This window comes from Herpailurus yagouaroundi, unplaced genomic scaffold, assembly GCF_014898765.1.
Source record: "Herpailurus yagouaroundi ecotype Mexico unplaced genomic scaffold, PumYag 217, whole genome shotgun sequence".
Taxonomy (NCBI): Eukaryota; Metazoa; Chordata; class Mammalia; order Carnivora; family Felidae; genus Herpailurus; species Herpailurus yagouaroundi.
The window spans coordinates 462772-475087 of NW_024412448.1; the positions used below are offsets into that span (position 1 = coordinate 462772).

At 49.6% G+C, this 12316-nt stretch overlaps 2 protein-coding genes across 7 annotated transcripts in view; one reads left to right on the forward strand and one right to left on the reverse strand.

Moving 5' to 3' along the window:
• Positions 1 to 12316, forward strand: part of ARMC7 (armadillo repeat containing 7) — a 38421-nt gene that overhangs the window by 9787 nt on the left and 16318 nt on the right. For 2 of the 6 annotated variants that reach the window (XM_040456372.1, XM_040456374.1), the window contains one exon: positions 7561 to 9186. The exons of 1 other annotated variant lie outside the window; for it this stretch is intronic. In XM_040456372.1, coding sequence (XP_040312306.1) covers positions 7561 to 7922 — 362 coding nt within the window. In that variant the 3' untranslated portion in view covers positions 7923 to 9186. Of the gene's footprint in view, positions 1 to 5004; positions 5677 to 7560; positions 9187 to 12316 lie in introns of those variants that run through there. 3 more of the 6 variants (XR_005784942.1, XM_040456377.1, XM_040456373.1) reach the window with 3 other exon arrangements.
• On the reverse strand, positions 9188 to 11009 carry NT5C (5', 3'-nucleotidase, cytosolic). Its single transcript, XM_040456371.1, has 5 exons — positions 10789 to 11009; positions 10279 to 10379; positions 10135 to 10195; positions 9676 to 9790; positions 9188 to 9558 (listed from the first exon to the last, which is right to left on the reverse strand). The coding sequence occupies exons 1-5, from the start codon at positions 10972 to 10974 to the stop codon at positions 9404 to 9406; spliced, it is 618 nt and encodes a 205-aa protein (XP_040312305.1). The 5' UTR covers positions 10975 to 11009; the 3' UTR covers positions 9188 to 9403.

Here is a 12316-nt window from a genome sequence, read left to right on the forward strand (position 1 = left end):
GTGTGTGTGTGTGTGTGTGTGTGTGTGTGTGTGTGTGTGTGTGTGTGTGTGTGAATTTATGCGAATACATGATTGACTCACATGGTACAGAATTCAAAAGGATATGTTGTCAACAGTAACACCTTCTGTAGCCTCTTCTGGAAGCAGCCATTTACTAGTTTCTTTTATATCCTCCCAGATTATTTTCCGGATTTATGAACAAATATGTGTATTTACACTTACACCTTTTTGCAAGTTCTACGCTTGTGGTGGCATATGATATGTATGTTCTGCTTTTTCTTTCTTTTCTCTCTCTCTCTCTCTCTTTTTTTTTTTTTTTTTTAAGCTTAGCATCATGTCTCAGTGCACCTGCAGTATCAGCCCATAAGGAGCTGCCTCATTCTTTGTGAATGCTGCCTGCTATTCTGTGCAACGGAGGCAGGGGCACATTTAGGGGTGGCCATTCAGGTTGTCTCCACTTCGCCCTCACAGGTGGTGCTGCAGTGGAATACCTTATTTGTATGTCATTTCTCCCCTGTATGGGGTATGCCTGTAGAGTAAATTTCCAGAAGTGAAATATAGGTCAGAAGTGCGAAAAGCCTTGTTTTTTCTTCGTTTGATGTAATTTGACGTTTGTTATTATGGGAAACATTCATGAGTTTAGGTCAAAACTACATGCAAGGCATTTTCAGAGAAGCCTGTCTTCCATCTCTAAGCCTGTCACCTTGTTCCCCTCCTTTTTACACATAATGGTAGCTTTCTCTACTTACTGTTCTGTCTCTCCACATTTAAATTTCAGAAAGAACTGTTTTCAAGATGCTAAAGTAAAACCCAAGAATAAATAGGCTCAGATGAAGACTTTTATGTGGGATGGGCTGCATCCAGCCCAGTGCCCTGAGGCGTCTGAGTCATCAGAGGGCATAAAGTCTTGGGCCACTCTCTCCTAGGGCATGACCTCATTTAATTCCCCAGAACAATCCTTAGACCTTCCTGTCGCGGCATCAGCGCCCTTCTTGCTGTGTGACCTGAGGTCCCCTACCTGACCTCTCTGAGCCTTCGGCTTTCTCATCCTTGGTTTTACTTGGTGTTTTTCTCTTTTGCCTCTCCTGGGGGTTTCTGTGGTTCCGTGTGTCTAGAAGGGCCCTGCTTTTGCCTCTTACTCTTTTTTTTGTCTTGTCTGGTTTGCCTGAAACACTTTCATCAGCCAGTCAGAACTTGGTCTCCCTTTTGTTTGGTAACCACGGTTTAAATGGCAGCACCATCAACATACAGTGACGTGCACATATCTTAAGTGTCAGTTTGACGAATTTTTTTTCTTGAACTTTTTCTTGTTTTTTTAAGGTTTTAAATTTTGGTTAGTTAAAATTCAGTGTAATATTAGTTTCAGGTGTATGATATAGTGATTCAGCATTTCCACACAACATCCAGTGCAGTTTATTGGATTGTTAAATTCATTAAGGTATATGTATATCTATGTAACCACTAAAATCAAGACCTAGAATGTTTCCATCTCCCCAGAAAGGTCCCTTTCCCAGTTAGTGTCTTCCACCCCCCCAGGTAACCAATATTCTAACCCATGGGTTTTACCTGTCTGTCTGTCCATCTGTCCTTCCTTCCTTCCTCCCTCCCTTCCTTGATTTGATTTGATTTGATTTGATTTGATTTGATTTGATTTATTTAATGTTTATTTATTCTTGAGACAGAGACAGAGCGTGAATAGGGAAGGGACAGAGAGAGAGGGAGACACAGAATCTGAAGCAGGCTCCAAGCTCTGAGCTGTCAGCACAGAGCCTGACATGGGGCTCGAACCCACGAACTGTGAGATCATGACCTGAGCCACAGTCGGACACTTAACCGACTGAGCCAGCCAGGTGTCCCATATTTTATTTATTTATTTTAATTCTTATTTACTTTTGAGACAGAGAGCGATAGACCATGAACACGGAAGGGGCAGAGAGAGAGGGAGACAGAATCCGAAGCAGGCTCCAGGCTCAGAGCTGTCAGCACAGAGCCCAATGTGGCCCAAACTCACGAACCATGAGATCATGACCTGAGCCAAAGTCAGATGCTTAACCAACTGAACCACCCAGGTGCCCCCAAGATTTTATTTTTAAGTGATCTCCACACCCACCATGGGGCTGGAACTTACGACCCTGAGATCAAGAGTCACATACTCCACCAACTGAGCCAGCCAGGTGCCCCTGTTTTGCCTGTTCTTGAACTCCATCTGCATACAATCACACAGGATGTACTCCTGTGTCTGGTTTCTTTCACTCAGTGTTTTTGATATCCATCCAGATTTTTACAGTGTCCTTAGTTCATGTCTTCGTATGAATATGCCACAATTTGTTCATCCGTTCACCTGTTGCTGGAGATTTGAGTTGTTTCTAATTTAGAGCCTTTATGAAGAAAGCTGTTAGTTTGTACACAAGTTTTCTTGTATAGGTATGTACTCCTTTTTCTCAGAATTACGTAGAAGTGAAATTGTTGAGTCCTAGGGTAGGTGGATGTTTAACTTGTGAAGCTGCCACATACTTTTCCACCTTCATTATGCAGTGTGAGACCCCCATACCCCCTGTGTATGAGAATTCCAGCATCCCCACCTCCCACCAGCTCTTACTATTGTTGTTCTGCTTTGTTTTAGCCATGATAGGCGTGTGGAGGCATCTGATCCTGCCTCTGAGAAGTAACTATGAGCACTGTGTCCTATACTGGCCCTATTGTGCAGAGTTATCCAAGTCTCTGTTCATTTTTTACATTGTGTTCATCTTTCATTGATAGTAATATACTTTAAATCTTTTTTGTTATGTTTATTCATTTTGAGAGAAAGAATAACACACACACACACACACACACACACACACACACACACACACACACGCTCAAGCCGGGGAGGGGCAGAGGAGAGAAGGAGAAAGAGAATCCAAAGCAGGCTCCGCACTGTCAGCACATAGTCTGATGTGTGGCTCAGTCCCACGAACTGTGAGATCATAACCTGAGCTGAAATCAAGAGTCAGTCAGCCAAAATCAAGACATTCAACCAGCTGAGCCACCCAGGCGCCCCAGTAATATATATTTCTTTATATGTTAAGTCTATTATATAATTTAATACTTAATATATATTAATAGACTTTATATATTAAGTCTATTAATTTTTTTAAATGGTGTCATTTGATGAGTTGTTTTTTTTTTTTTTTTTTTTGAGCAGCAAGCAAAAGTTTATTAGAATATAAGATTAGAAAGGAAGAATAGGAAAGCTCTCTTTACAGAGAGAGATAGAGCACGTGTGGTGGAGGGGCAGAGAGAGGATCCCAAGTTAGGGTTAGGGTTAGGGTTAGGGTTAGGGCTCAAACTCCCAAAACACGAGCTCATGACTTGAGCCGAAATCAAGAGTCAGATGGTTAACTGACTGAACCACCCATGTGCCCTGGCTTTTACTTTCTAGGTGAAATTCAGCTTTTTTGTTTTTTTTTTTTAAATCCTTTTCCTGGTTACAAAAAAATTTTTTTTTCATGGAGGAAAACTTGGAAAATAAAATAAAAATGACTCCTAATCCTGCTGCACAGAAATAAGTATTGTTAGCATTTTGCTGTGTTTCTAGCTTGTCTTTTTTTAATGTATCTGTTTACTGAGCATGTGTTATATGCCAGCCTGAGGCGACAGCATGGGACAAGACAAAGTTCCCACCCTTGTGGGATTTGTTGTCTAGTGGGGCAACCTTCAATAAACATGATGACCAGTAATTAGGTGTGAAGGAAGGAAATGAAGGTGGGGAGGGGGCTGGTTAAGGCTGTCACAGAAGGCTCTCAAAAGAGGTGACATCTTATTGGGCTTGCTTTTTTTATTGCATTTTTATCGTATATACAGTTTGATGACTTTCTTTCCTCCTCAACCTTATGTTGTAAGCATTTGCCCATATTAAATATTCTTTGAAAACATGATTTTTAAGAACTGTATAATTTTCCATCAGATGGACGTACTGAACTTTATCTAATCAGCCTGCTATTGTTGGGCATTGTTTAGGAAGCTTCAGTTTTTTGTGTTACCCTCTTCCTACAGCCCTCCTCAGTTCTTTAGGGCAGGGTCACAGAGGTAGACTTAGGAGGGAAAGCTCAAAGCACCCACAGCCTGGGCTTCTCCTGGGTCCTCTGGCTCCATTTTGGGTGCTCGTGTTGAGACTTCTTGCCCCCCCGAAGCCCCTCTCTTTCCAGACCTTCGTGTTCTCCCCTCTGAGGATCGCCGCCAGCAAGGCAGAGGGGCTTGAAGAAGTGCCTGTGGTTGGGCCCCAGGCAGTGGTGAGCTCTGCAGGCGCAGGATCCGCCCTTGGAGACTTCCTAGGTCTCCAGATAGGGAGCAGATTGGGCCAGCTGTCCTGAGGCCTCCTCCTGCCTTCACCGTCCAGCACGTGCCATCTGGTTATCCCCCAGCCTGGGTGGCAGTGTCCTGCCCAGGCACATCTGCGTGTGATGGTGACTCACTAGCTGAGAGTGACTCAGGATTCATCTTATCATACTTTACAGCGGAGATAAATCCTACCCTCTGCCCCTGGTCCATTAGACTACGGTGTGGGTAGGAGGCTGGTTCACCGCTTGTAGTTCAGAAGACGTGGTGTAGGTGAGTCCGGGAAGCCAGAGGCCTGCCAGAGCATTTCTACTTGTGCCATGAGAGTGGCATAGGGTTTCCATCCCTGGGACTCGGGGCAAGTTACCCAACAGCTCAGCTTCCGCTGAAATAGGGGTGATAGCAACACTTCATGGGGTTCAGTCATGTTCCCAGCATGTATCTGGTGAGAGCACCCCATTGCAGGTCCCTGGGTTGCGGAAGTAAACCAGAAAGCAGGGCCTTGCCTTATGGTGTCCAGTGACAGGGACAGACAGCAAGTATGGAAGGCAGTCAACAGGATGACCCCAGGATATGCTCAGGCCTCTGAGTGTCCCATAGGGAGGGAGCTCCCCCATCAGAGTGCCTGGTCTCCCTCACCTCGTGACTTTGAGAGCGCCACTAAGCTGCTTCCTTCCCTCAGAGGTGCTCTGAGCCACAGCTCGAATGCCAGCACTGCAGAAGTCTGGGGGGGGGGGGGGGCAACACCTCAGGAAGCCGTCCCATCCCCCAGCCCGCGGCCATTCCACCCTTACTCCCCTGCCCCCACCTTACCCCCCCCCTCCCCCGGCTCACTGCTTTACAACCCCTGCAACAAATATTTGTGGAGCGCCTCTTGCACCGAGTACCAAGGACTTGACCTCAAGGCACGTACCTTCTGGTGGGGCTTGGCAGTTAGCAAGAAAACCAACCTGCCAAGATGGTTTCTGGGAATACTAAGCGTATAAAGAAGACATGCAGTGATGAGGCGAGTGCCATGGTCATGGTGGGGAGTGGCTAGTGGGTATTCCAGGGAAACCTTACTGGTGAGGAAGCAGTGAAGGGTTGATTCCCAGCATGAGGGAGGCAGCATGTGAAAATCTGGGGCCCAAAGGCCCTAAGGATGGGCTGAGGTGGTGGCTGTTGCGAGTGACAGGGACAGAGAGGACAGACTAGATGGTACGGGGCTGTGAAGACCTCAAAGGGGAGTTCAGATTTTATCCCAAATACAGTGAGAAGTCCCTAGAGGGTAACTGGATTAAAACCTTTAAAGACATTTCCCTAGGGGCACCTGGGTGACTCCATTGGTTAAGCATCTGACTTCAGGTCAAGATCTCCTGGTTTGTGGATTCAAGCCCAGAGCCCCATGTCAGGCTCTGTGCTGACAGCTCAGAGCCTGGAGCCTACTTTGGAATCTGTGTCTCCCTCTCTCTCTGCCCTTCCCCTGTTCATGCTCTGTTTCTCTGTCAAAAATAAATAAAATGTTTAAAAAAAAATTTTTTTTTTTATATTTTTTTGTAACATTTTATTTATTTTTGAGACAGAGAACATGAACAGGGGAGGGTCAGAGAAAGAGGGAGACACAGAATCTGAAACAGGCTCCAGGTTCTGAGCTGTCAGCACAGAGCCCGACGCGGGGCTCGAACCCACGGACCGCGAGATCATGACCTGAGCCGAAGTCGGACGCTTAACCGACTGAGCCACCCAGGCGCCGCCCCCCCAAAAAATGTTTTTTAATAAATAAATTGCACTGCATCCATAAGGTAGTCACTGCATGGCCATTAGATGGTGCCATGGTTGTAGATCTGTGGGCCTGGAAAGATGTTTACAAATACGTTGTGGGGCTTTTTTTTTTTTTTTCAACGTTTATTCACTTGAGAGAGCATGAATGAGGGAGGGGCAGAGAGAGAGAGGGAGACCCAGAATCTGAAGCAGGCTCCAGGCTCTGAGCTGACAGCACAGAGCCTGACGCGGGGCTCGAACTCACGGACTGTGAGATCATGACCTGAGCTGAAGTCAGACGCTTAACCGACTAAGCCACCCAGGCACCCTTACGTTGTTTTGTGTTTTAAAGTTTGTTTATTTTGAGAGAGAGTGCAGGGGAGGAGGAGAGGGAGAGAGAATCCCATGCATACTCCGTGCTGTCAGTGCAAAGCCCAGTGCAAGGCTCCATTTCATGAACCATAAGATCATGACCTGAGCTGCAGTCAAGATTTGGACACAACCCACTGAGCTACTCAGGCACCCTGTTTGTTTGGTTTTGTTTGTTTGTTTGTTTGTTTTTAAAATAAGCTTATTTATTTTGAGAGTGAGAGAGCATACACACAGCAGGGTAGAGACAGAGAGAGAGAATCCCAAGCAGGCTCCACGCTGACTCAAGGCTTGATCCCACAAACCATGAGATCATGACCTGAGCTGAAACTAAGAGTTGGACGCTTAACTAACTGAGCCACCCAGGCGCCTGTATCACATTTTTATTAAATGTTTATATTTATTCACATATTTTGAAACTGAGGAATGAAAAGCAAATGTTAAATAGATGGTAGGATTAAGATGGCTTGTAATTTGGCTTCTAGTATTTATAACTGCTTTATTGAGATAGTATAAGCTGTACATCCTTAAAGGATATGATTTGATATGTTTTGACACGTATGCACCTGTGAGACCATCACCTTACCTATGTTTTTTAATTCTGTAAAGTGATTTATTACAGATTTTATTTTTTTGCTTTTTTTTTAATGTTTATTTTTGAGAAAGAGACACAGAGCATGAGTTGGGGAGGGGCAGAGAGAGAGGGAGACACAGAATCCAAAGCAGGCTCCAAGCTCTGAGCCGTCAGCACAGTGTCTGACGCAGGACTCAAACTCACAAGCCACAAGATCATGCCCTGAGCCAAAGTTGGACGCTTAACTGACTGAGCCGCCCAGGCCCCCCTGTGTTTTTGCTTTAAAAAAAAAAAGGAAAGCATATTAACCGTTGAACTGGCTGAACCAAGAGGGGAAGGGATTGGTACCCACTTCCTGAAGGCTAGGCTGTGATGGGCAGGCGGGAATCTTGAAAGGAAGGGCTGGGTACCAGAATGGACTTTGGATCTCTTGTCCCTGGGCCACCTTCTCATAGGCCTGGGCCCTTTCTCAGGACAAAGTGGGCCAAGAGAAGTTGGGAGGGGTGGTGGGAGGATGCCCAGGCCTGAGCATCCAGTCTCCCTTTGCCTTTCCCCAGGAGGCCTCTGCAACCTGTGTCCAGACAGGGCCAACAAGGAGCACATCCTGCAGACAGGGGGCATCCCCCTCATCATCAACTGCCTGTCCAGTCCCAACGAGGAGACCGTGCTGTCCGCTGTCACCACAATCATGTACCTGAGCTCGCCAGGCTCTGCCTCCCACCCTGAGCTGACTGCCATGCCCGTGGTGCAGTGCATGCTGCGCTTCTCTCTCTCGGCCAACACCAGGCTCCGGAACCTGGCCCAGATCTTCCTCGAAGACTTCTGTTCCCCAAGCCAGGTGGCGGAAGCCCGTAGCTGGCGGGCTCACTCTGCCCTGGGTATCCCACTGCCAAGGACTGAGGCCCTGCAGCAGCCCTGATCCAGGGAGATCTCATGGCCATTGACACCCTGACTGCTAGAGACAAGACCACAATCCCAGTGGGGACTCAGGGAGCGGGAGCAGCCTGGCTCCCACTGAATGTGTTCTCCCCAAAAGGTGCCCTTTAAGGTATTTTAAAGGTGAGTTTTCTCAGTGTGACACATATTTACACTGTGATGAGAGGCATTAGATGAGTGAGGGAGCCAGACCTGGAGGCCCATGGAGGAGAGCAAAGGCCATTTCCATAGGTTGGCACCCTTAACCAGCTAGAAGTCAAGAGCCTGCCTCCTACCCCCCCCCCCCCGCAACCCCCCACTTGAGCCAGGCTCTCAACCTAATGTGAGAGAGAAGCAGCTGGGACCCTAGATCCAGAGGCCTTGCAGAAGGGGGTTTTCATGAGGAGCACCTGGGCCTGGGATTAGAATTGTTCATGCTTGAGGGAATAGGAATTCTCCTTTCACAGAAGTATCTGAAGTAATCTTGAGGAATACAAGTGAGAAGCCAGCTCTGGGAAGTTGGTCATGCCCACTCCAGGGCTATGGAAGCTGGGTACCTATACCACAAGGTCTCCAGGCTGGGCATTGGGTATGGTGGACACCGGCCTGGAGAACTCTGTGGCCCGGGATCACCTGTTTATCCACACAGGCCTATCTGCCGGGCACCATGGGCTTCAAAGACGAAGGTGTGGTCTCTACTCTTGAGTGATGCAGTCCGCTGTGAAGGTAGCCATCAGGTGTTAAGACCACGAGTATGAGAGTGAGGACATATCAGAATAAGGCACAGATCCTTGAAGCTTCATATTCTGCCCTTGCCACCCCATGGCCCTGGCCTAAACGCCTTGGCCTTCCTCCTCTGTCATCAGGGTTGGGTTAGTGAGGGCAGGTCCCTGGCCCTGGAAGTCTCAGACTCAGGAGGGCTTCGCGAATGCAAGAGTGGTGCTCAGGGAACACAGAGGACCTCCTGACAAAAATCTGTGGTTTAGAGTCCACAGTGTATGTTGACCAGCACAGGGGAAGCGGTGTGGGACGACCATGGGAAGTTGGGGTTCAGGAGCAATGGGGAGCTTCCTGGCCTCCCTTCTGCAGTCCCTCAAGGTTGACCTCCATGGTCACGATGAAAGATGGCAGATGCAAGAGGCATGGTATCCAGATGGGTGTGGAGGTGGGACTGAGGACAGGAGAAAGCCTCCTCCTCAGCCTGCATTCCAGCTGCCCTCCCTAGGGTTCCTGTACCTCTACTTTCCCAAATAAAGGGCCTTTAAAGAGTGGTGAGCCAAAGTGTTTTATTAAAAAGGTTCCTGAGTAGTTTTCCCACCATGATTCCTTGCCAACCGTCTTATGGGGTTCCAGGTGGCTGCCGTGTGAGAACCGAGGTTACTGTGTCTCCCTGCTCCACGGTGCTGGTGGCCACCGCCATGGCACTGCCCTGTCATCCAGCTCTGCTGGTGTTCCCCGATGGCCTGCCTTCCCTTCCTTCAGCTACTACCCACTGTCCCGGCCCCCCCGCTTGCTGTCTATGATCTCCCTCCAGTTGTCACTCCAGGAGAGCAGCCGTCTCCTTGTGGGGGGCAGGGCGAGGTGCTGGTTGTGGCAGCAGGTGAACAAAATGTGCTCCCAGCTTGGGGTCTCCTCTTGGCCTGGGACAGGATGCAAAAGAAAGGCAGGGAGATGCAGTCTATAATCTGGTTATTTTTACTCCCTCCCTAATCCAGCAGGCCAAATGCCTGGAAGGTTGCCAGGAAAACGGGTCTAACCTCGAATGGTGTCCTTGTCGTCAATGAGCAGGTCCCCCAAGACCACCGTCTTGTCCCTCGTCAGGATAATGCGCTCCACAAACTGCGGCCCCAGGTGATTCTCCACCCAGCGGTACTGTGGAGGGGGCACAGGTCGGTCAGCAGGGCCAGTGAGTAAGTAGGTGGGAGTGGGGTCTCCAGCCCTTGAGAGATGCTGCTCCCCTCCCCCCCACACTTCCTGTGTTTCTGCCCGTTTATTTAAAAGAAAGGGCTTTTTAAGTTTAATTATTTTGAGAGCATGAGCGAGAGAGCAGGGGAGGAGCAGAGAGAGAGGGAGAGAGAGAATCCCAAGTAGGCTAGGCACCTTCAGCGCAGAGCCTGAGCCCTAAACGACCGAGCCCCCGGGTGCCCCTCTGCTAGTTTACTTTAATCCTCAAGATTTAGGAAGCAGTTTGCTATCAAGCGCTGGGGCAGCCGCACCTTCTCGGCCACACAGTGTTCATACTTCGTCAGAGGGCTGGTGCAGATGAAGACTTCGGTGCTGCACGCAAGGGGCGCAGGTTAGACTTAGGGTGGTGCCCTCCCTTCTTCTCCACCGCCCCTCCCCTCTTTGCCCTTTCTCACTCCTGCATGTTGTTCATCTCCTGCAGGGCTTCCAAGGCTCCAGGGATAGGCTCCAAGTCTAGGAAAAAGCCTGGGGCTTCATACACACTGGCCACTTTGTCCTGAAAGATACCATGTTCTTGTCCCAGCTTCTGCCTCCAGCAGATCTAGCCCCAGTGAGGACTCTCAAAAGATTCCTGGGGGGTTTTGGTCTCCAAATCAAAGCCTCGGGGAGACGATTTTGCTTAGGGGGAAGCGCTCTGACAGACTTTCGTCCAGGGCGAACAATGGATTCTAAACGGAGGGTTTTGTTAAACAAAGGGGGAAGACAGTCTTGCCCAAGGGGTGGGCTCCCATTCTTAGGTGCCGTGTGGGGTCGGGGCTCGGGCTCCCTTGCATCCTATGGGGTTCGGGCCCTTGCTCCCGGGTATCCTGCGGGGTCGGGACTCCTCGCTCCCGGGGACACTGTGGGGACTGGGGCTCCCTGCCCGCGGACACCCGGCGTTGCATTCCCGCCCTTTCCCTACTTACCGCCAGGTCTGGCCGCAGGGCTCGGTACTGCTCGCGGGCGAGGAAGCCGCGGCGCTTTTCCAGCGCCACGTGCGGCTCCCCGGGGAACCGGCGACGGAAGCCCCGCAGGAGGCCGGCCTCGAAGTCGGCCAACACGCCATCCATGTCCACCAGCACCCGCACCGGCCGCGCGCGCCGCGCCGCCATCGCCGCAGAGGCCGGGCTGGGAGTGGGGGGGAGGGGGGGCAGACAGGCGCGGGCCGTAGCTTCCGGAGGCGCGCGGTGGGCGGGCGCACCGGGCTCATTTGCATGGGCGCCGGTGAGCCCGGCCTCGCGGGAGGGCGCGACTTTCCCCTGGAGGCGGCGCGGGGCGGCCCGAGAGTGCGCCCGCCTGCACGTGTACCTCCCCCAACTCCGCGGGGGAACGTACCCGCTCACCCCAAGCGGACCCGGGCGGGTCGTGGGCCGCTCGAGGGCGGATCTCAAATTCTGCGATGGGTGAATCCTGTGGGGCTGGCTCCGCCCCTAGAGTCGCGACCGCGAGTCCCGGGGCCACCGGCACAACTCCCTGCTTGTGGGACGGGGCACAGGATCACACCGGATCCCGGGCCAGAACTCCCTGAGGCCCGAATCATGGGGGCTCCCAGTAACTTTGAAGTGAATGACTGCTGAAGACCCCTGACTCGTGTGAGTAGAGCTCCTAAGAGATGAACTCATAAACCAGAGTTGGGAGCATCCACTTTATGCATCCAGTCCCACCCAGAGGACACGATTTCCAACAAACTCAGGTAATCGGGGAAGGTCCTTTCTGTGGAAGGGACACCGCTGTTCTAGAATTGGCAGTTACAGCCCCCTCTAGAAAATGCCTAACATGGCTAAGTTTTGTTGACGCTCCTTTGTAGATTTTTCTCAACTTCCTGACTACGTCCAAATACATTTTCCTACAAACCATAAACTCAGATTTGATTAAGTGACCCGTCTTCCTCTAGTTCCCCATCTGAGCACCCAATACTTCCAAACCAATGTTGAAACACATTACAAAGGGGAGACTAGCCTCTCCTTCTAAAGTGATCTAATTAAAAAACTCTCAAGAAGAGGTACAATCGCTGTAGGCAATAGTGAGTCCTCCAATGTTCCCCCTCCTTCCCATTCAAGTCACACAAACTGGATTTATACCCAGTTTATACCCAGGCAGTGTCAACGAAATACTGATTGTTCTGCCATCATCATAAAATCATTCAACTCCACTTTGTAAACCCTAAGCTTTCTAAGTAGAAAATTTAACACCCTTAGCAAACATGTTACATAGAATTTCATAAAATCTGTTCTGATAGTATCTGAATGATTGGCAGAGCTGTCCCTCACAACACTTGAAATTTGATTAGGCACTTATCTTCAAAAAATAAAAACTTAAAGCCAAGGTACAAGTGTGACACAAATCAGGGACATCTCTTTTCCAGGATCCCACCATTAGAGAGAGAAGGGTACAGACAGGTTCCCTACCTCCAAAGAGGTTCCAATAGAAACCATAACTCAGGCTAGTATTTGC

Bases quoted from the DNA above. Each gene is read 5' to 3' on its own strand.
- NT5C (XM_040456371.1), bottom strand. From the start codon at position 10,974: ATGGCGGCGCGGCGCGCGCGGCCGGTGCGGGTGCTGGTGGACATGGAT. The intron at 10,196-10,278 runs GTGAGAAAGGGC...CCTTGCGTGCAG, and splicing joins GAGATGAACAACATGCAGGA to CACCGAAGTCTTCATCTGCA. The intron at 9,559-9,675 runs GTTAGACCCGTT...ATCCTGTCCCAG, and splicing joins CGACAAGGACACCATTCGAG to GCCAAGAGGAGACCCCAAGC.